The following is a 26,169-nucleotide window of genomic DNA, read 5'->3' on the forward strand; positions in this document are numbered from 1 at the left end:
ACAATGGAAGGATGCAAGGTGAATTAACTGAAAAAATTATTATGGGAAAACCTTAAAAATAAAAATATATGGGTCTGAATTTGAATGGTACTTCTGTGTCCCTGTGATAATTGTCTAGATGCTACTGGTAATCATAATCATCACACAATACATACATGTATTTAATAGTAACCAACATTCTTTACATTATTATTTGTCAGTTAATTTATATATATTGTGTGAAACAGCCATTCCTGCGATCTTAAACCGGAAAGAAAAAGCTTAGAGTCCTACAGTACCATGCCACACCAAAGGAGACAGACATGAGCCCAACAGGTGTTTGTACAGTAGACGTCAATTGGTTAGCCAGTTAGCGATCAGTATGTCAAAATGTTACTCTACGTAGGGGTTCGTTTCTCTGTTTTTTAACTATTTAAATGAGTGTATAATGTATGTTTAAATACACTGATCCACTCGGTAGTAATGCCAACTAAGACAGTTAAAAAGAGGATATGACGTCTATCGAGGCGGAGAGAATTTCAAACCTAACGACAAATAAAGAGGAAACACACAAATAAGTGAGAACGGTTTTCATGGAGAGTTCGACGTTTGAAGGTAAGAGATCAAATGTTTTCAGTATTTTAAAAGTGTAATTAAGCTTAAAAAGAATTCAACGCAGGTTTTTATTAACTGTGCTTTACTTTTGTACAATTTAAAGTATTTTACAGAAGTTGTTGATTTCACTCTTTTCAACAATTTCAACAATTTCACTCTTTCTGAACTCTGCTCTTTACAGAAGTTGTCTAAAACGATAACAATTTCACTCTTTCTGAACTCTGCTGCCACCATGTGTCATCAAAAAATGATAGCAGCGAAACAGAATTTAAACCTGCAGACATGCTAACACACTTTAACCTGGATTCTAACAGGGGCAATATTTTGCGCGCATGAATTAAAATCAGTCCAATAATAGCCATATTGGAGGAAGACATGCTGAAAAAGTAGAGAAAAATTATAATAAGTCTTGAACTGGTGCTCGTCTAACAGTTATGCTAAAGTGCTGCAATCAATTGTGTTCACAAATTACACTTCCTTTTAGACCTTCAAAATAAAATCATATTTGTAAACATGCAGTTTCTTTTATTGTTGATGTTAGGTTAATCCAATGAAATGACACAGAACTGTAAAATTTAAAATTATGCAGAATTGGGCTGCCCTTTTCCACACCATCCACACACATAGCTCATAGTCTTAATCTGATTTAACATTAATAAATGTTAAGACCTGTCTTTCTCCAACAACTTTGTAGTGAATTGTACCATTACATTTTTTGTCTGGCATTGACTTGTGTCAGTGTTTACTTTGGTCACAGAAGAAAGTTAATTGCAAAGGAAGAAGATTCCACTCCTGAGATGAGGAAATGGATAATGTTGTGACCTGTTGACATCCTTTAGAATTTCACAATAATAAATTATCTGCAAAAACATATAAAACACTTTACTATTGTAATAAAATATTTTCTTATAACTTTCGACATTGCGTCTTACATGGGCATCTTATTTGTAGAGGTATTTCACCCTCGTTTCCGGTTTTACAACAATTTTGTGTGGTTAGCTTTTTGCCGCAGCCAAACGCCACTCAAAAGCCCCCACAATTACACGCGCACACGCACGAACGCACACATAGAGGAATGCTTACACACACACACTCACACTCCTCCAGTGATTTTGTGAGCTCAGCGCGCCGCTTGCCGCCTCCTCCAGATTCGGACGTGCGTTTGGATGTAAGAGCAGCACGAAGCGGCAGCAGCGATGGAGTGAGAGAGAAACCGCTACAGGTAAGCTGAGCCTGAACACAACAACCACTGCATGTTGTCTAATGACTCAGAGCAGCAGGGACGCGCTGGTCTTTGTCACATCGTTAAACGCTCTCCACAGCTGCCGTGACGCCTCCGCGGCAGAAGCAGCAGACGCGTCCGCGGCGGTGAGTCGCATCCTGGCGCTGCAGCTGTCTGTCAACTCCCTCCTGGATCTCCTTGGCCTCTGAGGATGTTGTAATGTCATTGAGCCAGTGACATAAAACATGGCGCGCAATTGTGAAATACCTATAGAGACATTCACCCGTGCGTGCACGTACAAGGAGTCGCGTAATGTCTTGGTATTTAAAGTTTGGTCATGAATATAAGCCGTGACGCTCGGACTTGTACCACGCAGCTAGCGCGCACTGATGCTCAGCCGCTGCCTCTGCGCGTGGGCGTGCTTTGAAACGCGTTGCCTTGTTTTTCCTTGGCTGTGGTATCAGCACCGACTCTGGGTCCTCGTGTGGGCATAAATCTCAGCCTAACGGTCCAAGACCCGATTTTTAAGGCATTGGATTGAGGCAGGGATTTAACTTTGCTCTGGTCAAGGTTAGGACTGATGGACAGGTTATGGCAAGACGACTGGAAAGAATAAAAACTGTGGAATTTTTTATTGCAGATTCTCACCTCTGTGTGTATTTAAATGTGATATTTCCAGGAAGATACCAAAGGACAGAGAGGGAGAGAGAGACAGAGAGGGATTGAGAGAGTCAGGTCGGTTGCCAGTGCTATTGCGGGCTGCAGTCTGCGTCTACCCAAACCGTCTGTGCCTGGCTGAGAAGTTGTGCGGCGCTCACGTCACTTGTCGCCCGTGGCTGAGAATGAAAGCATACGGAGACCACGCATGTTTCTAATTCAAGACGACAGGGAGCTCATGGCAGGAGTGTGGGAAGAGCAGCAGCAGAGACGACATGAGAGAATCTTCATGGTGTCGCTTCAGTGAGTTTAATCCTCATATTCTTAAGAAGTTCATTCTTCAGGAGTTAACAAATGATGTGGGTGACACAGGCATGTTGAGCTATTTTACAACTTAATCACATCCCTCCTCAATTAGGGGGGAACTGACTCTGGGGTCTTCTCCAGATACTTGAACATTCATGTCTAGGTTAATTAGACAATCTTACATTGACTATTGTACCCCCATGGCTTGATGACAGTCAAACTGGGAACAAATTAGGAATGAGGAGGTTGCTGACCACGGAAAAGAGCAGTGTAGGGCCGAAGTAAGAGATGGACAGATTGGAGATTGTGTCGTTGAAGACCTAGTTAGTAACACTAGCAATATAACAGGGAAGGAGGACGTGAGAAAATGTTCTAGTTCTGACAGGGAAAATTCTAATTTAATCAGTGGCAGTGAAACAGGAATAATTAATTATGGAGTGATTGGACTCTGGACTAGAATAGTTTAAAATAGTTTGAAATGACACTTAAATCTTAGTTGGACACCAAGCTGTTCTTCACTGCTTTCTTCAGTAGCACATCTGTCTTCATACTGTAGTTACGGTAAAATACCAAAGTATCTACACATTTTGTCTGTATTGGTGTAGTCTGATCAGTGGAGGTCAGCTAGGTGACTGAAAATACGGAGGACGATGTTTGTCCCAGTTGATCCATGTCACTCTGTGTCACAGTGAGAGAAAAGCAGAGCCCGGAAACAGACATGATCCTTTTTTTGGTTGGTAACAAGTCTCAGAGGACTGCAACGGTCTTTGTTAAGTGAAAGTGGAGAGTCACCTTCAGATGGAACTACGTTCTGTCACAGCTGAGTGACTCTTTGGCCCTGGGTAATGCTTAAAGTGGTCCCTGTGTGTCCCTGCACACAGTATTTCTACTTTCATACATTTTTTTGTGCCCATTCACCATGTCGGATTTCTACAACCTCACATTGTATTGTATTTATAATTTCGTATCACCTCTGGTGATATGACAATAAAGTTCCTTCCTTCCTCCTCCTATATAGTGGTATTCTTTCAGGAATGCATCCATACTTGGGAAAACACCAATTCCAATGATGTTCTATAATAGAGGTGTAAGAAAATAGAATAACATAGATAAATTTAATTTGCTTTTATTTCTTCTGTAGTGATTATAAATTGTATATATTTGGAAGGGACAATTGTACGTTTAATTCCAAAAGTTCAACAATTTTTAAATGCAGTCATTTTAACACTATGAGGTTTATCGTGTTTGGAAATCTTTTGTGATGACGTTTTTATTTCGGATTTACAGATTTAACGTCAGATTTGAAAACCAAATGTTTGGTTAGATAACGTGAGTCTCTGGGATAACCAGAAGAAGATGTTGTTCAAAGTTGAACATCTAGTCATTTTGTAAAAACAATGCAGCCGTACTATTTTAGGAAACCTAAGGGACCATTTCACTGCTTCCTGTGTGTGGAGTGGGTTAATGAGCCATGTAGCCAAACTAGGGAGAAATAGAGAATAAGTCACCATCTCTTTTCAATTTCTGCCTGATTTCAATGAGAATGCAGCCACTTACATGTTGTTTAATTTAGTATCACACTAATTTATCAGACACCAAAATAGTGCACAACATCCATAATTTATATCCCTCCTCATGTGGAACATAGTCCATTCTGTAGTTCTCTACAGCGGCCAAGCTAAAAGAAGGACAGCAGGGTGGTTCAAGGAGGCTGTAGCAGCAGAGAAAAGGCAGAAATACAAAATGCAAAAGTGTTTCTGCTAATCTGCACAACCCAGGGTTATATATATTTATATATAGTTCATCGCAATACACCTAAGTACACCCAGTTCCCTCATTTGGTTTCACCAAACGTTTGTGCATCAGGTAAGCAGAGAAGAAGATATTAGTGGAGATAATAATTAACAAAATAGGCATTTGTACAATTGCCCTTCCTCAGAAGAGTATTCAGACTCATGTAATCAACCAACCAAAGAAGAGTGGACAGTTGCTGACACTAAATATTTCAGTAGCTTCAGTCATTCGGTCAAACTACAGAAACAACACACTAGGGGTGTGATGGCATCTTTCTTCGTCCTGGACCCAGTGGAAGATAGAATTAGTGATGGCAGTACCCGTGCTGCACTCCAGGGGACTGTAACGAGCTGCCTACCTCCTGCCATTGAAACAAATGCAGGAGAAGAAAACTCAAAACAGTTTGAATGTTCACAGGAGTTAGAAGATCATTTAAATCCGCCTCCTAGTAAAATTCTAGCTTTCCCGTTGACTGACCTGCCAATGCACACCAGAGGGCGTCACCCCGATCACAAATATATTTTAACAGCAATGATGCACCTTTGAGCTCAATCCAGCTCCGGTGTAGTAGCAGTTTTTTCTATTCTTTAGAGATGGAAAAATTAGATGAAGCTGCCGTTTAGATTAAGGCAGCTGTAAATGCGTCAAATACAAACATTTATATTTCAAAACCTTCGTTCTGTTTTGTATTTGTTGTCTTTTATGAGATGCTTTTACACTTTGTCGGTCATTTTTGACTTCTTCCTTTTATTTTCATTAGCACAAAGGTGGATCTAAGGAGTATATAATAATCTCAGACTCTTCCATATTTGGTGGTAGACTGTGGGATGCACTGCATTCTGTTGAATGTGAATGAAAACAAATGTAAAATGTGCTTTTTTTCATAGCATTGCACTCTTACTGAACTGAACCGTGACGTGTGAACCGTGGCACCCCGACTGCACACTGAATATTTTGCAAAAATGACGTCTTTAAACTCCAGTATATTTATTTGTTTATTTTAATCGTATTCGGCACTGTTAAAATTTCTGTCATTTCAAATGTGCCACAGAACTATAGGTCTGTGTTATCTCCAGTTATCTCTGGGACCTCACAGTGAGGGTGGAGGTGACAGTTTCTCCCTCTCTCTCTCCCACTCTATCTGTCATGTGCATGTAACACTGCGCTCTTTCTCTCCCTTGCATGTGCGTTCCTGCTCGCTCCAGATTCAGGGATATTTTATTTAATTTTCAGTCATCAGGGAGTCACTGTCAGTGTGCAGGAAACTCCCGGAACTTCCAGGAGACTTGGGATTTCTGCTAACGCACAAAGTAGGGCACAGTATATCATGGGGATATCCCAGCCTGAATGAATTATTGTGCTGTATGACAGTAAACCTCTCCTATGCTTCTACCTTTCTTTTTTCCTCGTAGTCTCTTTGAACATGTGTGAGCAATATTATTCTTAGTTGTTTTTATTTTAATTATTTTGCTGAAGGGAAATTAATATTTAATGTTAAAAATACAAACAGACCAACACCAACGAGTAAAAGGAGCCAGAAAAATTGAAATTAATATTAAATGAAGAAAAGGGCAGAATTTTACTTGGATGATAATGAACCAGAAAAAACAGCACAAAGAAAACAAATACACTTGAACAACACACATGGAAAGCGTCGATCTCTTCAGCAGTCAAATAGCTAAAACAAGTACACTTGAAAACGTCGATCTCTTCAGCAGTCAAATAGCTTGGCAGAGTTAAAAGATTTTGCTGTTCTTCTCTGAGGATATGTTGGATTGACTAAAGGCTCAGTTGATGATTTCAGAAGCATCTTCAAACAGATCTTACTCAGTAAAACATCCCAACCGAAGCAGTTCAAATACACAGAGCTTTGCTGAAGGACATTAAACATCTGTTGGTGAAGGGTAACAGAAGAAGACGAGCTTAACTCTGGCAGGAAGCTGAATTCTGCTTCTCCACATGAGCTGGCACACTGAGCTGCTGCAGAAGTCCTGTGATGTACCTGTGTACGTGCTGGTTATTTTTTTTTTTTAGCAGATAGAAAGTGTGCCAAATGACAGTTGCTGTGGTTACTGTAATTCTAAGGCTGCACTGGACCCACTTAATGCAGGCGGCAAGTCTGTTAAGCTTTAAAGCTACAACACAGATATTTTTAACTTGTCCAATACTGTATTCTCTGACCTAATCCTGCATGTTTTTGGAGTAGGAAAGGACACCAGAGAACCCAGGAGAAATCCTGGGAGAACATGAAAACTTTATATAGACCCCGCCCTTACCACTGGAGATTGACTCGTTTTGCTGAAGGACAACAGCACTAAGGTCATTCGCTGGATCAATCCAGCCTTTGTTGAAAAAGTGGATAGTTGGATTTTGAGACTTGGCCAGTCTGAAGTTTTGTTTTTGTTTATTAAATTCTGACGGTCAATCTTTCAATATCATCCATGTTACTTGCTCTACACTCACAGTAGAATACATTTTTAAAGTAACGCTCCTGAAGTTACTACTTGTCATAATATACATATAGGGGAAGCATTGGAACTGAATGAAGCCAGTGTCAGTCTGTGTGTATGTCTATGACGTCTAGTAAATTGAAATACCTGTTATTACCACATTAGAAGGATCACAGAAATAGTCTGGCAGGAACAGTGAAGGTGACAGAACAGCGTGTGGTGGCTAACCTGCTGCCGCCGGCTTTAAAATATCTTAGCGGAAACACTGAGATCTGTACCCAGTCCTCAACAAACAACTGAAATAGACCTATATAATTAGCTCATTTACATGGATCATGTCATTTCTGCCTTCACATGGTCAGGAATTCACCACTGTCCTCTGCTGTCTGTATCGTGCTCTGCTGAGTAAATGAGAAGGCAGCAGCAGTTCACAAAGACACAACGGAACAGCGATGATGCTATTGTTCTGTAGCTTACGTAACACTGTGTTCAGGCGCTAAAACTCCCCACTCTGAGGATCATTTTTATAGACACTGAGGAGAGGAGACAGAAAGAAAAAGAGAGACGGGGAGAGAGTTGTAACCTCGGTGAAACGATGACTTTTGTCAAAGGGTTTAAGAGAACCATATAAACCTTAGTGATGCCAAGACTGAGCTGAAAATGTAAAACCACGGTCTGTGCTGTGATCCCACCATCACCAAACAAGGCTTTGCTCGACTTGACACATGTCACCCATTCATCTTGTATATTCTTGAGTCTAATGAGCATGTTTCCAGGCAACAACTACATCAGGTTATCAGCAGAGGAAAGAAGTCAGGCTCCTCGGTGACATTTCCTATCATTAGCTGTGGGAGAAAGTGGTCAAGAAATGAATCTGGAACAGAGGAACTAGACATTTCTTATTTGTGGAATTTTTATATTGGCAAGAATACAAATCCTGTAATTGAATCAAGATTTCTCTAAATATGTCTTGTTTGAATGTCTGTATTTCTGTCTTTTTCTTAGACAGTTCCCGTGAGACGAGTTTCACTGGGATGACAATCCCATCGAGTTAACAACAACTCAATGGAGATGGGGATCTAACAGAGGTGAGTGAATTACACCAGTGTATGACATTATCATTTCAGGGTCACCTTTAAAACGATGTAAATAACAGGGACAGGCATGTTTTCCCTCGTCCCTCGGCGTGAGGCGACGACAGGAACACGAGGGCGGAGGTGAGCTCTCTGTTCTCCTCACCTTCTTGTATTCACAGTAAATCCCCTAAAGAAATGTGAGATTTAACTGCATATAGTGCCCGCAAGACTAACGTGAGACCTTATTTTTCTGCATTAGGGAAATGCTTAACTCTCCGTACAGCCGGATACTTGTCACGATTGGTCAAGAACTCGTGTGTCATGTCTCTCGGTGATTGATTGACTGTCGCAGGGGAAAATCCTAACGTCAAGAATTTGCAATCTGAAGTTAAGCAGTCAGTGAGGAACAGAGCAGGAGAGGATAGGTGTTAAAGCTATGATTCATGCTTCTTTTGCAGTCAGCTGGTCGTTTTGGTCCCCAGCTCTTTCACACATCCCACCACTGAGCTGTTCCCTGCTATGTGTCTGACTATTGTGGGCTTCATACGGAGCCACAAACACAGGATTATATTTCTGAGAAAGAGAGAGAGAGAGAGAGAGAGAGAGGTCTGCGCGGGGGGGGAGCGGGTGTGGAGGGGGAGAGAGAGAGAGAGGGAGAGAGAGAGAGAGAGAGAGAGAGGGAGGTTAAGTCCATACTCTTCTCTGTTCAACCCTGCTCTAAAAGCTGTGTTGAATCATAGTCAGTGGGCGAAAGGAACGGAAAAAAAATATCCAAAGATATTCTGACGTACATCTCAAATCGATTGTGGATGTGAGTAAAAGAAACAGGGAAAAGACATTGTTGTCTATGGACAGAAACTTTTCTCCCTCCCCATTTTTTTCATACTGTGATATTCACACTAAGTAAAGAAAACAATTCATCAAATCCAACAAATAGAACAACTGTCTGCCTTGACCATCACTGCCTAAGTTTAAAACGATGAAAGCAGGGCTGGATGTTTCCAGAGGTTATGCATTAGTTCATCTAAAGTCTTCAGGTCATTTCTTAAAGTTGTGCTTATTTGTCACTGGGGAAAGAAGACAAAAATACTGATCGGCGTAGCTGACACTCGGAGTCTCGTACAGCAACGTCTGTAAAGAGTTCACTGAAGTGATTCACGTGAATCACTTCCTCCTCTGAGTCATCTGAGTGTATTTTTAGACAAAGTAGTGTGAGTCTGAGTGCAGGCTCGCTGGTGAGACAGAAATGTGGGACTTCCTGTAGGTTCTTTCCTTCTTTTTTCAATTAGTTTTTCATTAGTGGTGGTAAAATATTTAATGCACCTTACCTTTCAGCAAAAGGAGGATCTTTGTTTTGAACCCTAGTGGTTAGTGATGTCTTTGTGTATGGAGTTTTATCATAACTTTATTTCAGTTGTTATGTGAATGATAGGATTTAAATAAATGTCAGTGGAGCGATGGACTGGCAGTTATCCATGACAGACTGTTGTATTATAACAACATTCAAACTTATGAAGTAACTGCTTCTTGGAATAGTGGGTTTTTTCCCCCCACTATTCCGTTGCTCACAGATACTTTATATTTTTATCTAAATGAGGTCATCCCGATTTTTTTTGGTCTTCATAAAGTAATAGCAAAACTGAAGAGGCAGTTTTCCAGTATATATTCAGATGCTTTAAGTGTCCAAGTTCAACCTTTTATCTGAATTGCTGTGTTGCCTCATCGTAACTGTTTATCTCATTCCTCTGACTTCCTGTCTTCCAGAGTCTGGAACTCTCATCTCAGGGACAGACATCCCTTGCCAACCTTCTGCCTGCCAGGCATTACTAATTCATATCATACTTCTTATCACCCACCCCCCACCTTTTCCCTCACCATGAAGGGCCTATCCAACAGCCGGAGTCACCATCACGTGGTCTCCTATGAACCATCATACGATCATCTTGGTCACCATGTTGACCATAAGCCATATATGATAAGTCAGATGGACATGCCTGTGCCCATTCCTATCCCACATCCAACAGAGCTGTCGTACTACAATGCCCAACATACCTCGCACCCCTCTGAGAGCAACAGCATCGTCCCATATGGAACCTTCCCAAGGAGGTGTCACTCAACCTCCTCATCTCACTATCCTGAGGTAAAGGATGAGTGTATGGCCATGGTACCATATGTAAAAGGAGGAGGAGGAGGAGAAAGAGGAAGAGCTGGTGGGGGCTATGAAAGTAAAATGCGGGGACCAGCACACTTTGTGGACCCGTTTGAACATCAGCCTTCATTTTCCAGAGATGGGTACCATACACTGCAGTACAAACGAGGAGTGATGGCCCACAGTGGGGGGATGGGGGCCAACAACAATGACAGCCCAGGGAGAATTCGCCATTTGGTCCACTCAGTACAGAAACTTTTCACCAAGTCACATTCACTGGAGGGCCCACACCACATTCAGTCCACTAAGGGTGTCAATAATGAGAGCATTAATGGTGTGGGTGGTGGTGGTGGTGGTTCAAGGGCCAGTCCAGAAGGTGAAACTCCAGTGGGAGTGCGCCATCGGAAGCGCAGCAAGAGCCGTGAGCGCTGTCGTTCAGCCGAGCCCAAGCATCGCAGCCACCATCACCACCAGCTCCACGGCATTGCATCTGCTCCAGGTTCGGGATATTGGAGCTCAGATGACAACCTAGAACGAGAGCTGTATCTCTACCACCCTCACTACCACCATCCTCCACCTTCACCCACACCCTCCATTTCCCCCTCACCTATCGCCATGACGATGGGCCGGTACCCTTCAAACAACCCCGACAGGTTTCCCCAGACTCCCCTGCCCAGTCTCTCCTCCTCACAGTCCCAACAGTATTTCATGATCGATCCTTACGGCACACTCAGTGAACACATACACACTCACCATGGTCACTCACACCACCATTCTGCACTCGAAGCCTCCAGAAGCAACAGCGATGTGAAGTATGCAGCTCCGTCAGCTCGTGTGCCAGTTAGTGGTAGCAGCAATAACAACAGTGGCGGTGTCGGTGGAGGAAGTGGCCCCCTGCTGCCACTGGGCCTTGTGGATGCGCCCCTTGTGAAGAAAGGGGCCTGGTCATCTAGCCTTACGGTGAGCAGGGCCCGAGAGGTCTACACCAACACCAGCAGCCACAACCAGCCACGATCCAGTGCTACGTCTGGTAACCTAAACCTAGATAGAGCTCTAGTCATATCTAAGGGCAGTCAGCAGCAGGAGCCCACATGCCATTTCTTACAGGTAAATAATTCTTCCCCCAATCTCACCCAAAACCAGTTAATTTACCACCACCCCTACTCCCCTTATTAATTCCTTTTTCTCCACAACTTCCTTTTTTCACCAATGTTTCCACTAACACAGTAGTTTTCTGACACGTGAGACGAAAGGTTTTCTGTTCTGCCAAACACTTTGTTGTTGGTTCACGGCCGGTGATTTAAAAGCTGTTCTTCTGACAGTGTACTGTCAAATCCTGACGTTGAGAAAATAATAAATCCGATTTCTTTTTTAATCTAGATATAATATTTATTTAGTTTGGTAAAAAAACAGGTATTGTTTCTTAAGAGGACGGAAGCTTAAATCTCGTCTGAGAACTTTCTTAGACTTTCAAAAGCTGTACAAGTTTATGAACTTATACATAAAGAGACAGATCTTGTCATTTTAATTCCAGAGCTTTATTTTATTACATAGACTTACATTTTATTTGATCAGGTTAGAAAACACATTTTTTGACATTTTATAAATGTTTTAGTTTTTAATTTATTGTATCAAATATCCATTCTGCAAAGATAATTGTTTATTTTTTTGACCAGTTAAATATAAGAAAAACGACAGTCAGTCATTAATGAACGTGTGTGTCTGGTCAAAGTCCAGAACCTGTTCAAACCTGTTCAAACCTGTTCAAACTCCTAAGTGTTTGGTTGAATTGAAACATTTTCATAAATGAAGATATGACTCTTCCTCGGTGTCTGAGGCTGCGGACACACTACAGCTGGGAGCACGGCAGGTTTTTCTAACTTTTACTTCAGTTTCAGAGCTGTCATCAACATCATATTACATGCACATGGGGTTGCTTCTCAAAGCTCCTATGTTATTAGGTCACATGACAAATGGTAATGCAGTAATGAAATGTATATATTCTGTATTTGTAGCAAAAAACACAAAATAGATAAAATAATAAATACATTTCTACTATATTGTATACACATATAATACATAGATTTTTTTTTCTTCCAAAAATACAATTTTAAAGCAGGTGCTGCTAATGTATTTTAAACTGACCAATAAAGATGATTCCGTCAGTTACCTGTTAGGGACTGGGAACACAGTAAAAAATACACGACTCCTGAGTTGAACCCATCTTTCTTTATTTGTAATCTACAGCTGAAATGTGCTGTGCTCTGAACCAGCCTGTAGTTTGTCTTCTGCCTCAGAGGGAACATTACTTCACACCACCAGTCTATTACTCTGAGGAAACTCACTGCCACTTCCCCTCACATACCCTCTCTTTTTTGACGACACCCCCCTCACCCCCTTTTACTCCTCTTTTCTCCACTCACCCAAAAACCCAGCCAGGCTTCTAACCCACACCCCTTCCTCCACCCACCAACTCATCCCCCACCTCCTTAATCTACATCTTGGTTTGGACAGCCTCCCTCTGCCTTGTCCTCTTCCTCCTCTGCACTCCTTTTGAGTTGATGAGAGAAGTAAGTGCAGAGTCAGTAGCAGCCTTACTCTCTGACCACTAGGTAACAACACATACTCATGACTCAAACAACATTTTCTTTTCTTTCTAGAGATCATTAATGTGCTAATGTGCCAGTTATCATTTCCAACCCATCCACCAGAGGTCTCCCTCCCAGTGCCAAGGGTCCTGGGTCAGTGGGTACTAAGAATAAACAACATCGTATTTTTATTACTCTGAAAGATGGTTTATTCTCAATAAATACCCAAAACTAAACAACAATATAAGATTAAAATGATTTATTACATTATAAACATCCTTTCTCTTTGAAGCAATGTTCTATAGATCTACAGTGACAACCAAAACAAAATTGCTTGGGGTGGACTGGACTATAAATCACACTTCAGCTGACACTGCCCCCCCCTCCACCTCCCTATTCCCTCAGTTTAAACAATGTTGTTGCAGAGAAACAAGCTCAGTGAACCCACTGACTCAGACCTTAATATTTATTCCCATGTCTGTCATATGATTTTTTTCTTGTCCTGTTTGTTTTCCCACACTGTAGAAAAAAAAAAGGGGTTGGGGACCTCTGCCATAGACAGTATGTGAGAATGAGGTAGCCTCACGATTTCACAGGTGAAGCCAAGAAAATAGAACAGAGGGAATATTTGTCCACTGGGCTGCAGTCTGACGACGGCGAAACAATAGCTGCTTCAGAATAGACTGAACTGTTTCATTCTTACATACTGTCTGTCGTCTCTCTGTAATGTTCTTTGTCGTGTTCAGCCGTGTGCTGAAAGTGTTGTCGTTGTCGTCTGAAATGCCCGGGGAGGTTTTTAACTGCTCAGATTGTTAGTGTTTATTAAAACTGAAGAGAGTCCACGCTTCACTGTGAGTCTACAGCCGTAACAACTCAACAGCCACCATTCAATCCGTTTACAACTTACAAAATAAATTCACCAAGTGCTGCAAACACATTTCACGATGGCAGTAGTGCAGTATATAAAAGGTACTGACGTTGTACTGCAGATTTATATGGAAGGAATCAGCAGCGCTGTAAAGTATATTCACGATAGTTTAAAATGTTTTATTGACATTAGCTTCACAGAGCTCACCATTTATTTTATTGGTTTAGAAAAAAATAAATATTTTAGTGAGAACATAATTTTGGCCAACGGTGGAGGAAGTGGGTGGGATTCTTGTCCAACAGAAAGATAATCAGTGTCTTGGGTTCAAGTCCCAGTCTTTGTGTGTGAGTGTGTGTGTGTGTGTTTGTAGTGTAAGCACTGCTGCTGTTACACAGTAATTACATGCGTTTCAAATGCCAGTTTCTCATAGGTGATATTGCGACTATATCTACACGACTTTATTTATTTATTTTTCAGTAGAACTCAAACGAATGTCCTTCTTTTTGGTCCACCAATATTCCCCGTTGATCTAGAGTTGAATTGTTTTTACTGTATTTTCTCTTTACTCTTCAAGAAAGTTCCAGTTGTCTGTCCAGAGGTTAGTTTTCATCTGCGTCTGACGCATTTCGTGTTGGAGGAATTTACCCTCTGACCGACTATATGTTCAGTGTTGCAGACCACGAAAAACTTACCTGCTAAAGTACAGTATGAAAGCTGTCGAGGAAAATGGTTGCCGGAAGTGCGTTTGATAGAAAGTGACAATACAGTCACGGATTCCAGAGCAGCCTGGGACGGTGATGTTGGAATAAATGAGAGTGCTGTGCCAGGATAATAATTTCTATCGTTGGGCTTTGGCAAGCGTTTTACAGGGGTGTTTTGATTACCAGACCAAAGACGCAGAGTGAAGTAGAGGAAGCAATGATGCACTTTTGTTCAGCCATTACAGTGGAAGTGAGGCCTGTGCGTGGGTGAGACGATCTACTGATGCTTCTGCAGCTGGTCCTCTCCCCGCATTCTCTTTTTATAGCCAAACTGCTCATTTGTGTGTCTTTGACGTCACACACACACACACACACACACGTACACCGTAAAGCACGGCTCAGCCTCAGTCCTTCGATGATTCATATATAATTAGTCAGACTAGCAGTGCTATTCTCCTGCTGTCTTTCTCTGTTACTGTCTGTCAAATTGTCACACTGCCTCCTGTTTGAAGGAAGTAAAAGCCGCACACACACAGCACACACTGCTGCTGGCATAATTACACCTAAAAGGTGTGGCTAATTAAAGCTAATGAGCTGTTGTGTCTTGCATGTTCAGACAGGCGAAGATTATAAGGTGCAGATAGTGACACGATGGAAGTTCACCTCAGATCATCACGTGTGCGGAGCGTTAGTGTAGTCTCTGGTTATTTTTGTCACATAGTTTAAACCCAGGTATTATATCTAACTGTCTGTGACATTTCTTGGTTGCTTAACATGCAGGAGGTTAGATGGAAAAGTTTTTTTCCATGACTTTGGACCGACTTCAATGAAAACGTAACAGTGACAAATACATATAAAACAGCATAGAGTGGAACAGACATACACATGTAGAGGTATTCACACATGCCAGCGGACACATACTCCAGGAAATTAAGATGCGTTATTAACCACACAGAAATTGTGAACTGACCCACACACATATGCCGAGTGTTTCATGTTAATTAGCAGACAGACTGATCCGCAGCTGTGTGTACTGGTCTCGGATGCTCGTGTGTTATCTGTGTGGTGATTGTATTTTGTCGTACCCTATGTTGGTTTGTCTTGGCATCATGCTCCACTAAGATGATGTCGTGCCTGAGGCTTAGACAACTCTGCTGTTAAATTCTCTGGTGTGACGTTTCTCTCTCCGATCTGAAACTACTATCAGGTACCTCAGGATGAGTGGAGCGGCTTCTCCCTTCTGGGGAAGGAGGAAGACATCCCCTGTCGGAGGATGAGAAGCGGCAGCTACGTCAAAGCCATGGCTGAAGATGACAGCGGGGACTCTGATTCTGGGAGTCCCAAACCTTCTCCCAAGATCCAGGCTCGTCGAGCCAGCTACCTGAAAGCGACACAGCCGTCACTGACTGAGATGACAACGTTACAGTAAGATATAAAACACAAACTGTTGCCCCATTGTTGTCAGTGCATTTACACTATTATTCTTTTGCGCTTCTATATTTAGCTTGTAATTTTTAAATTAATTTTTAAACATCCAAACAACCTTTAATACGGTTTTTGATATGTTTTATTTAATTTTAATTCTGTGACTTTAACTCTTTGGTATTCTTTTTGCAGACCAAGGAGTAAGATTGGACTTGGAAACACTTTGTATAATATTGTCTCTATAGGAAAAGGACATATTTGTAATTAATTTAAAACCAAAAAAATAAAAATAAACTTTAATCAGTAAATGCTCTCTTATAAACATTAATTTAACCTAATGTTAAGGTGACCTCAGTCTGGTGTCTTCCATCTCTCTGAGTCCTTAAGATCTATCTTATCTAGAGCAGCAATAACGTGGAGAAAAGTCAAGCTGTCTTTTTGTAAAACCTTGGGAAACAAACAATCATGTATGATGTGAAGTTCAGTGAAGTTTTACATTAACTGGACACCACTGTTGGTCTGTCTGTCTGATCTTGAAGGATTTCCACGGAGCACTCTCCTAAACTTCAGATCCGCAGCCACAGTTACTTGCGTGCCGTGAGTGAGGTTTCCATCAACAGAAGCCTGGATAAGCTGGACCCCAAAACCCTGCTGGACCCCAAAATGCTGCTGTCCTCACCCCAATATCGATCTCGAAATGAGAGCTACATGAGAGCCATGAGCACCATCAGTCAGGTCGGTTGCTAGTAGGACTGTAACGATACACTCAGAGGAGCTCCAGACAAAGTATGACCAAATGGTTGTTATGGCCGTATGGCATTGTTGCATCCGTCGTTGCTAGTATTGTTGCCCCTGTCCTTACTGTCTGAACAGTAGCCATGGTAAATTATAAACGAGGCAGTGCAGTGCCCTCCTTTTTAAGTAAACATTCACAACATTTCTTTGGCTAATTTGATTTGATGTCCTACGATCACAGTTAATGACTAAAGTCACACAGATCTGATCACACCCTGACCCTGACCAGTAGAGGTGTTTAGAAAATAAAGCTTGAACAACTGAACAGTAGCAGTAATGAATATAGTCCTCCAACTGTATGAAGATCTTACCTTCTCCATTGGTCCTCCTGCCTCCTCCAGCTGAGTGAGGTGGAGCTGAACGGACAGATCGAGCAGGTGTGTGAGCAGGTCTACAGTGCGATGAAGTCTCAAGCCATGGAGTCTGCCATGGACACCATGGACAACATGGACACCTTGCCCATGCCGGGATGCTTCCGTATGAGGAGTCACAGCTACGTCAGAGCGATTGACCAAGGCTGTGCGGGGGAGGACGAGGAAGAAGGAGGACGTCCACTGCTCATACTGCCCTCCTCACCCCCACGAACTCCCACCACCGTCAGGACCATACAGAGCAGTACAGGTGTGGATGTTTGTATTAAACTCGTCATCAATCACACATCTCTTTTGTTAACATGGCATTTTTTTTGTCTGTAATGTTTTCCATGATGCCACTGAACTGATCATAATTATTCAACACACACAACATATGTGTAGGTTATTATCCTTCCCTGCGGGGGTGCATTGTTTCACATTGCTGCCCCCTACAGTGTTAATTTTTAACTGGTAAATATTTCAACCCTGGAAAACAACCCCTTTTATGGTGATGTGGAACTAAACTTTAACTATCACTTGGAGCAAATTGGAAGTCTAATTCCACATGCTGTGAATAAAATGGATTAACAGAACTGTAATAAGTCAAAGGAGCAAAAGACAGCCTGCTGTGTGTTTGTGTGGAGTTTGGGAAAGTATTTTGTTCTCTTATTGAAACAGTCAGTGGCAATAGTTATTGTTTTTACTCATATCTGTCCAAGTTCTTAAACGTAAAGTATTATCCTCCCTGTGTCCCCTCATAATTGTCACAGTTGGTTCACTCACAGGACCATCCTGTTCCCAGCCCTTCCTCAACCCCTTTAATTTGAGGTATTAAAGGAACAATTTAATATAGAAGTCTCTGCAAAGAACATAACTTATTTATAGTAATGATATTTTATACCTTATTCTGACATATTATTTCCTATTCTTTATTTCTATTTCTTTCTTATTTCTGTGTTTTTTTTCTCTCCTTTACAGTTTCGTCCTGCATCACCACATATAAGAAAACCCCTCCACCAGTGCCACCACGAACCACCACCTGCTCTACTGCATCTAAGCCTTACATCTCCATCACAGCCCAGAGCAGCACAGAGTCAGCACAGGTAAAAGACAGTTAAGTTGTAGAATATATGAAGCAAAAGTTTCCGATCGCTGCATCTCTGTGGCTGGTTTGATTTATTGTGGGCAGGGGCCGAGGGTAAATCAAAGACTTCAGGAAAAAAAACTAAAAGTTTTATAAATACTTGATGTTGACCTCACTCTGCTACCAAAAAAAATGATCTTGTTCTCATTAGCTTTTATTGACAGTGTGATAAGAAAAGAAGTAATAACAGCATTATGCATCTAGAACAAAGTTGGGTCATGACAGGCTGTGTGGATAAATATATATTTCTTCCCGTTTTCCTATAACTTCATGTTGAAGCTAAACGTGCTGCTAAATGCGGTGTTTTCACGTCGGTGCCCACACAGGATGCATACATGGAGGAGGAAGGACACAGAGGTGACATGGCCATCCATTCTGGGCTCAGTAACTCCACAGAAAGCATTGACAGCATGAAGGCCTTGACTGCTGCTATAGAGGCTGCAAATGCACAGGTTAGTCATTTCTACTGTATGTCATACAAGAAAAAACACCAACTAACCTGCCTGTGTGATCTGTGCCTGAGTCAAGTGTAGGGACAGGTGATAGAAATGTATTGTTGAGTGAATATGTTTTTAAGATGATCTTGGATCTTTTTTTAATCATAAAACCCTGATAAAGTTAAGTTTTTAAAGAAATTTGAAATTTGAGCAAACATCAAATATTAAACCAAATTTAAATAGAAATCTGTTAAAATATTTAAACCTTTTAAAGCAGCTGGAACATGTTTTGATCTGGTCTCAGCTTAGTGAAAAAAAGCAGGTTGTGATGACTAAGTGTCTACAAATAGTTTTCATAAATTTAGATTATTTATTTGTCTTGGAACGTCTTCAGTTTCACTTTTGACAGTTCCTCGTGTTCAGTGTTTTTATTGATTTTCTGCACCTTGTCCTCAAAGTCTGTGTCTAAACACGTCCCTTTACAATCCACGTACAGGTCCATGGACCGGCTAGTCAGCATGTTAGCAACAGCACCATGACAGTCAACCCTCCCGCCTCCACCATCATGGGCAGGGGGCCACACAATGACGACCGCCAGGACAACTACAGGAAGGAAATGTTCAGGAAGGGCAAATGTCTTTCCATAGGCATCCAGGTACACAGAGTGAAAACACAAAGGAGGAAATAATAAGCAGTTGGCTGCCTGTAAATTATAGACCTATAATGTCCACGTCTAAAAGTGTTCTCACAGGAAGACAAACACCGGCTGAGGTGGAAAAGGAGCTGCAGTCGCTCTCACATACCATGTCTTTCATTTGAAGTCTTTCTTTGTCCTTGAGAGAGGACAGAACATCATCTCTGGTCTTCTCCACTCAGGCTTTTATACAAACACTGACCCCTGGTCCTCAAGTAGATCTGAAGGCCACAAACCCAACATAAAAACAGTCTCTGGATTAATAAGTCAGACGACAGAATAGTCTATGTTTTCTTATTGCTATTTTCAACAGATTAGAGATGTAGTTTGCTGGTCTCTTTTAGGTTGATGGACCAGAGGAGGTCCTCGATCCAGAGGATCCATCCAAGTTCACGTCTGTCGGGGTTCAAGTGGAGGATGCCAGAGGGTAAGAATCACATTGCACACAATGGGTCACATCCCAGTTTTGGAGTGATCCACAAATGCACCCTAACAGAGACACCTGTCAGTCTGTGTTTTAAAAAAATACACCAACAGTGAAAAGGATTTTTTTCTTCTTCTTGTTGATTGTTTGATTGACAGGTATCAACGGTTCCAGCGTTCCAACAGTGTGACTGCAGCTGTGCAGGTAAGTCTCCACTGTCACCTTTAACTGTGGATTCAGAAAAGACTGGCCAAAACATCACATCATTCCAAGCCTCCTGCATCTGCATCACTAATATGTTGCATCCCCCAGAGTCTTAGCACTGACTGTGATTTGACACTGTCTGAGTCACCAGTGAGAAGGCGGGAAGACGCCGCTAGTTTCTCTCAGCCTGACTCCTCACGGATTGACATTTGACATTATTTCTGACAACACCGTATATCATCTGTGTTTGTGTCATCCTGTGTATTTCCCCACACCTTTAGACATCGTTTAGACTGTACCAAGACTGAGAGGACGCTGCCGTTTCACACAGTGAGACATTAATATCACTTCATCCTACATCCAGGCAGATCTGGACAGGCCTGACCTGTTGGACTCTCCAGACACCGCTATGGAATTCCTCTCCTCCGGGGGTCTCTGTCGGCAGTACTCCCGCGATGCTGCCAGCTCGACCGTTAGCATCCAAGGGTCGGGGAACCACTACCATGCCTGTGCCTCTGATGAGTATGAGGACGTGGGCTTTGACCCGTCCATCCTGCCACCTCCAGATCCATGGATTGACAGCATAACAGACGACCCACTGGACGTTAACTTCAACACCTCGTCTATACTGGATGTATGTAGGATTTTATTGGTTTAAGTTGTAAGAACAGGATGTTTATCGCAGTGCTGACATCGCTTAGGATGCCATCTGCTGGAGAGAGCGATTCTGCAAGCCCTCTAAAATATTTTAAAGGTTAAATAAAATAATAATTAATAATAATTTTTAGTGCCAATTGGAGCCTTTTCCTCGTGCAAAATTAAAATACTAAATTATACTAACTTTTTGTATTCTGTTCTTGTATTAAATTTCATTGTTTGAGCTGTTTTAACACAGCATTATTCACATTATGTGATCAGTCAGGACTCTGGTTACTTTATTGTAGTTTCATTTATGATATTTATTTTTATTTAAGTCTGAAAAAAACTATCAGTGCTGTCAGACAGCTGTCGAGGATGTGTGGCATCAAACCATACTCTTGTCTAGGGCGCCACCAATGGCTGGAGCTGACTCTGCAGCTACTTAAATTAAAGCAACCCATGTGTACTAAAGTGTTTACTAAAACCTCACCAGTGTGAGTGTACACTGTATTTGGTGTGCAGGTAGTCGAGCGCTCAGTGTGTCAAAGAGATGGACGTTGGTTTCTCAAGCTGCTGCAGGCGGAGACTGATCGCATGGAAGGCTGGTGTCGACAGATGGAGCTGGACCAACAAGAGAATGACCTGCCGGAAGACAGTAGGTCTTTATTTGTCAGTGTTTCAGACCATTTTGTCTTTTCTAACTGCGTTATCCAACAGGAGTCTGAGTCTTGGACACAGTTGTCAGTGTCAGTCATCCACAAACGGTTGACTGGAAAATTATTCTCCTCACTGTTTTTTTTTTGCTAGTACTGGGAAAGATGAGAAGTGCCGTGGGAAGTGCTCAGCTTCTGATGTCCCAGAAGTTCCAGCAGTTCAGGGAACTGTGTGAAGAGAACCTGGTCAGTACTTGTACTCGATGACAGTGTTTTAAAAATGTCCTTTTTGTTATTGTATGTAATTAAAATGCCCCCAGTTTTATAATATAAAAAGTAACAACTTTTTCTTTTTTATTTGTTCCGTGCTAGAATCCAAACGCCCACCCCCGCCCTGTGGCCTCAGACCTGGCTGGGTTGTGGGACATGCTCCAGCTGTCTATTGAAAACATTAGCCTGAAGTTTGATGAGCTTCACCAGCTCAAGGCCCAAAACTGGAGACCTCTAGATCCACCTGAGAGAAAGGTACACACACACACACACACACTGTATCAAGTGTCAATTCCATGTCCATGTATTTTATTTTATTTTGCTTGTGTGAGTGATGTTATGTGTATAATATTTTTCATTGTTTAAATCTTTGTGCTTTATGTTGATACAGTCCCCAGCATTGCAGAGCCATGACACCTTTGACCTCTGTGCATCCATCATGTTGGTGTTTAATTTTATTTATTTATTTATCTTTTCATAGTCTCGTCCTTCGTTTTCTATTTTCTGTGTTTCTACGTTTTCATTTTTTTTTGCATGTTAGAGAAACCAGACAGTCAGCTGTGAGCCTCCTGTTCCACTTCTTCAACTTTGGATCATTTAAACTTGTCCACACAACATGACGCAGCAGGTTTACAGGAGACACAGAGGGGAAGATGTGCTTGTTGTATAGTATATTGTTTTTGACACATGCTCTACGTATTAAAGTAAGTGTAAAAACTGGATGTGCCTGCCCTCCCTCCGTTCCTTCCTCCCTTCACTCCCCTCACCACCTTCCTCTCCCCCCAGGAGATCCGGCTCCCACCGACTGTGCCAAAAAAGCCACCCAAGGGTCCCCATCATCACCACCCTCCCTTGGCCCGGGACCGCTCACTGGAAAGCTCTGAGAAGCAGCGGCTGGAGGCCAGGAAGCGACTGATGGCGGCCAAGAGAGCAGCATCCATACGACAGAACTCTGCAACAGAGAGTGCCGACAGTATCGAAATCTACATCCCAGAGGCTCAGACACGGCTATAAGGAACGCTACAGGAAACACACACACACATATACATACACACACACACATGCAGACACATCAAATTACATTAACACTGTCTGGATCTATGTGGAAGTGTAATGCATTTCATCACCGGGGTCAGTGTGCAATCTTACATTCATCACATCCTGATTCAGCAACAGACAGCACCCATCCAGTTAACTCACAGCTGAATAATCTCTGCTGGCTCTGGAATAAGGTTAAGTTTTGCCAGTGCTTCAAGTGACAATCAATATTTAAAAAAAGAAATGGCCAACAAAAATGCTCTCTAACTAAACAGTAGCCTGAGCCTGAGCTTCACATCTGAGACTCTCTCTCCATCGTCCACCTTCTGTCTGGTCGTGCTGTGACCAGCAGCTGTACAAGTCATCAAGTTGATTTGAACTTAATGACTTGTAAGTTCAATTTGCTTAATGAGTTCAAGGAGCAGTGATGGTAACCTTTAGGCAGCTGCAGTTCAGAGCTTATGTCACACTGCCCCCAGGTGGACGAACACATGAACTACTGCCGATGGTTACCTGGGGTTTAATTAACCTTTTGGCTATTAAACAAAAAAGTAGAATTGATACTTATTTTATAAATAAAAAAACAAGTCATACTCCTACATTATTTAAATACTTAGAGCCATGTTCACATACAAAGACATTAGATAAAATCCATTCAGGGGATTGATTCAAAACTGAATTTTTGGCTTTTGCACTATGAGGCCACGGCCTTTGCCTCGTGCAGTCCACTTCCACATGTGTGTTCACCAGTCATTTCTATGCTACTGTTGAGGTGGAGACTGTGATTTGTACCTTACACACACTCACTCGTCTTCGTACGTGTCCTCTTCACACACAGAAAGCCATCAATAACTACTGTTAGTCAGGTGCAGCTGTCGTGTTGTTGTGACGTGGATGTGTGACACGGTGTCAGTAACGCTGCCCTCACAGCACTTTATCCTCCGCCCGGCTTCGAGCAGCGTGTGTTTGTCGGTTTGAAGGTGAAGCTGTAAAAAAAAAAAAACGAGCCAATGAAAAAGAGCGGTGTGTCTGTCGTTCGTTTAGAAGTGAAGGATGTCGTTGCCATGTTCTTTGAGCCATACTAGCCATAGCATTCTATTGTATTTTTACAAGTCAAAAAGTTCCAAGACATAAGTTATGGTTTCAACAGCTTTTAAAAACTAACATATCAACAAGTTTCATCATTTTAACTTTGTCAAGTTCTACGCTGTGTTAGGTGACGGCAGTGGATCCTAAAGTGGGGGAAGCCTCCCCTCCTACTGTCCCCCCTCAGGTGTGCAGAGTTCAAATCTACAAAGTGGGGCTCTGCAGAAAAAGTCTGGGAAAAACTTTGTTTGGGAGTTTGGGAGTCAGCAAAAAAAAACTAGTCTTGATCCAGTCTTGATAAAATAGTAAGGTCATATCTTGACAGTCACGTGTCTTAGAACTTTTTGACTCATATCAACAAGAAAAAAACACTTTATACGTGTGTTTTCTCCAGTCCTCTAATCAGATTTAAGGATTCAAGGAGTTTTTTTCCCTGTCAACAGCTCTTCAAAGTGTTTAATGACCAAAACAACACAAGTGTCCAACACAGGAGACTGTATGAGGCGCCTGTCGTTTCCAAATCCTCAGAACACGTGAAGCCATTAAGCAAATTAAAATGCTAAAGATGTCGGAGACACTGTTAGAAGAGACAAACTCCAAGTACATGTAAAATCATGTTTCATTTTTTGTGTGTGTGTCTTCGTATAGTTAAAATAAAATAAAAGTCAAAATATAAAAGTCCACCTAGGAGACAGAGGACGAACCCACAGCTTTCAAAATAAAAGACCGTCACATTAATGGCCGTGCCAAATTTCACGATAAAAACTTATTTTAAATGCACTTTATATCCATTTCTATCGTTGACTTTTTTTATCGCACCTTAACAACCAGTCTGTCAGTCAAACCTAACGCCAAAATATGGATTCATTCAAACAGCGCAGGGTTCATGTGATGAAGAGCCAGACCAGATGAAGAGGTCCTGGGACCTACACCTAGCAATAACACGATGGACAACAGAGACATGTACAGCATGAGCCCCCGATCAGCCCCCCTGCTCTCCCTGTATTGGATATTTTCCATTTAAATTCTATTTTAGAAACTGACATCAGTGTACAGTGTACCAGGTACTGTCACCAAAACCTCTTAAGTTTGGGTTATAATAATAATAATAGAAAGTGGTTTAATACGTCTCAACAAAAATAGACTGGAGGTGAGGTGTAAACTCCTCATCTATCCACTGTGTCGTTAAACAGGGGGGTGGGGGGGGGGGTGGGCATTAGCGTGTTCAGCACTAAAATGCGTCTTCAGGCGTTTTATTAAATCGTCCCTGATGATGAAATACCTCCAAACTGCTGACGTTGTTGACCTACTTCAATATACTGTAATACCCAACAGGGCAGTGAGCCATGGAACTGCAGTAGGAAAACACAACACTGTCTGGAGTGTGTACAGCTGGTTATGGTGATTAGTAGGGACGTCCGATAACATCGGCTAACCGATGTTATCGGAGTGTTTGGTCCATATCGGACCTTCCTATTGATGGAGTGTCGGCGTGTTCTCGAGTTTCGGGTGATACTGTGATTGGTATCGGCTCATCTTTTAGGTTCAGCCTATGAGGTCATGTGTCCAAACCACATGCAAACCTATTCTACCATGTAACTGTCAAATACCACAAAGCTTTAAGTCTCACTGAAAAAGAATTCAGCTAAAGTCTGACGCCCCTGTCGGCTCAGAGTGTTCAGCTGTTTGACCCCACTCTATGAAACACTCCATCCTTCGTCAACACTAATTTGCCAGAGTGACACTGAACAATATGCAGGGAAGAAGCACACCTAACTCTTTTGTACTGTGAAGACAGGAGCAGCAGGAGTGAACTGGGTGGATTTGGTGAACGGGTCACTTTGTTCCTGCTACAGTTCAACATCCATCAGGGTTTCTTCTGTTCTCCGGCCACGTTTTGCGGCTGGAAATGCGTTTTTTTTATATGGGATGATCTAATTTATACAACTGTCGCGTATTCCGACTTTTGTTGTTGACAACACGAAGTAACTGCCAGTGATTTCCGTCGTGCAATGATCCTGAAATCACAAGTGAAATAGTTGGGTTTTACAGATGATGATGTGTTTATACAATTAATTGGGGAACTTTGTGTGTGTGTGTGTGTGTGTGTGTGTAGGGAGGATGTAATTTTGTACAGGATCTGATTACCTCTGTGTTGAAATGATGGTGATGACAATAACAGTGGCCCATATTTAATGTAAAATACCATTTTATGGAAGAAGAAATTGCCCTAAAGAGATGCTGAAGGACTTTTCTATTTATGTATTTATTCATTTCTTTATTTATAAATTTATTCATTCCTTTAGTCAAGCACTGTTCTGGTGTTCCAGTAGCGCGTGTTTGTTAGTTTGCTTGGAGAGTAGATTGACGTGAAGTTACATTTGTATTTAACAAATCAAACAATTCAACGATGATCAACTTTTAAAGGAAATAACGACATACCATCTGATATTAGAGTCCATTTAAATTGCTGTTTTATACTTGACAGATTTTTTTTGAAAGTAAAAAAAAATATTTTTTAAATTGAATTTTAGTGCCACTAAAGATATTCTAATGATATATTTTGTGAACCATAAACATTTAAAGCATTTAATTGTTTTTT

General features: G+C 41.7%; 1 protein-coding gene across 8 annotated transcripts; it reads left to right on the plus strand.

The window, feature by feature from the left end:
* The first annotated feature begins 31 nt into the window (after positions 1 to 31).
* LOC103396642 (disks large-associated protein 1-like) lies at positions 32 to 26,138 on the plus strand. 8 transcript variants are annotated; one of them, XR_003053042.1, is made up of 19 exons: positions 32 to 594; positions 2,496 to 2,776; positions 8,029 to 8,111; positions 9,864 to 11,355; positions 15,613 to 15,830; positions 16,370 to 16,565; positions 16,967 to 17,246; positions 17,957 to 18,081; positions 18,449 to 18,574; positions 19,056 to 19,214; positions 19,598 to 19,680; positions 19,836 to 19,881; positions 20,246 to 20,515; positions 21,043 to 21,175; positions 21,328 to 21,419; positions 21,546 to 21,698; positions 21,835 to 21,884; positions 21,985 to 22,147; positions 22,230 to 22,251. XR_003053042.1 is itself a non-coding variant. In XM_025066138.1 (18 exons), the coding sequence occupies exons 5-18, from the start codon at positions 9,976 to 9,978 to the stop codon at positions 22,455 to 22,457; spliced, it is 3,489 nt and encodes a 1,162-aa protein (XP_024921906.1). In that variant the 5' UTR covers positions 32 to 594; positions 1,743 to 1,816; positions 2,496 to 2,776; positions 8,029 to 8,111; positions 9,864 to 9,975; the 3' UTR covers positions 22,458 to 26,138. The 8 variants fall into 8 exon arrangements, 6 of the variants coding, with proteins under 6 accessions (XP_024921906.1, XP_008333024.1, XP_008333023.1 ...); XR_003053043.1 differs by lacking the exon at positions 21,835 to 21,884; XM_025066138.1 differs by lacking the exons at positions 21,835 to 21,884; positions 21,985 to 22,147 and adding an exon at positions 1,743 to 1,816 and having other exon boundaries at positions 22,230 to 26,138.
* The last annotated feature ends 31 nt before the right edge of the window (positions 26,139 to 26,169 follow it).

This window comes from Cynoglossus semilaevis, chromosome 20, assembly GCF_000523025.1.
Source record: "Cynoglossus semilaevis isolate Cse_v1.0 chromosome 20, Cse_v1.0, whole genome shotgun sequence".
Taxonomy (NCBI): domain Eukaryota; kingdom Metazoa; phylum Chordata; class Actinopteri; order Pleuronectiformes; family Cynoglossidae; genus Cynoglossus; species Cynoglossus semilaevis.

Coding starts and splice junctions, on each gene's coding strand:
- LOC103396642 (XM_025066138.1), top strand. CDS start 9,976: ATGAAGGGCCTATCCAACAGCCGGAGTCACCATCACGTGGTCTCCTAT. Junction 16,566..16,966: donor CCATGAGCACCATCAGTCAG/GTCGGTTGCTAG, acceptor TGCCTCCTCCAG/CTGAGTGAGGTGGAGCTGAA. Junction 21,176..21,327: donor GAATGACCTGCCGGAAGACA/GTAGGTCTTTAT, acceptor TTTTTTTGCTAG/TACTGGGAAAGATGAGAAGT.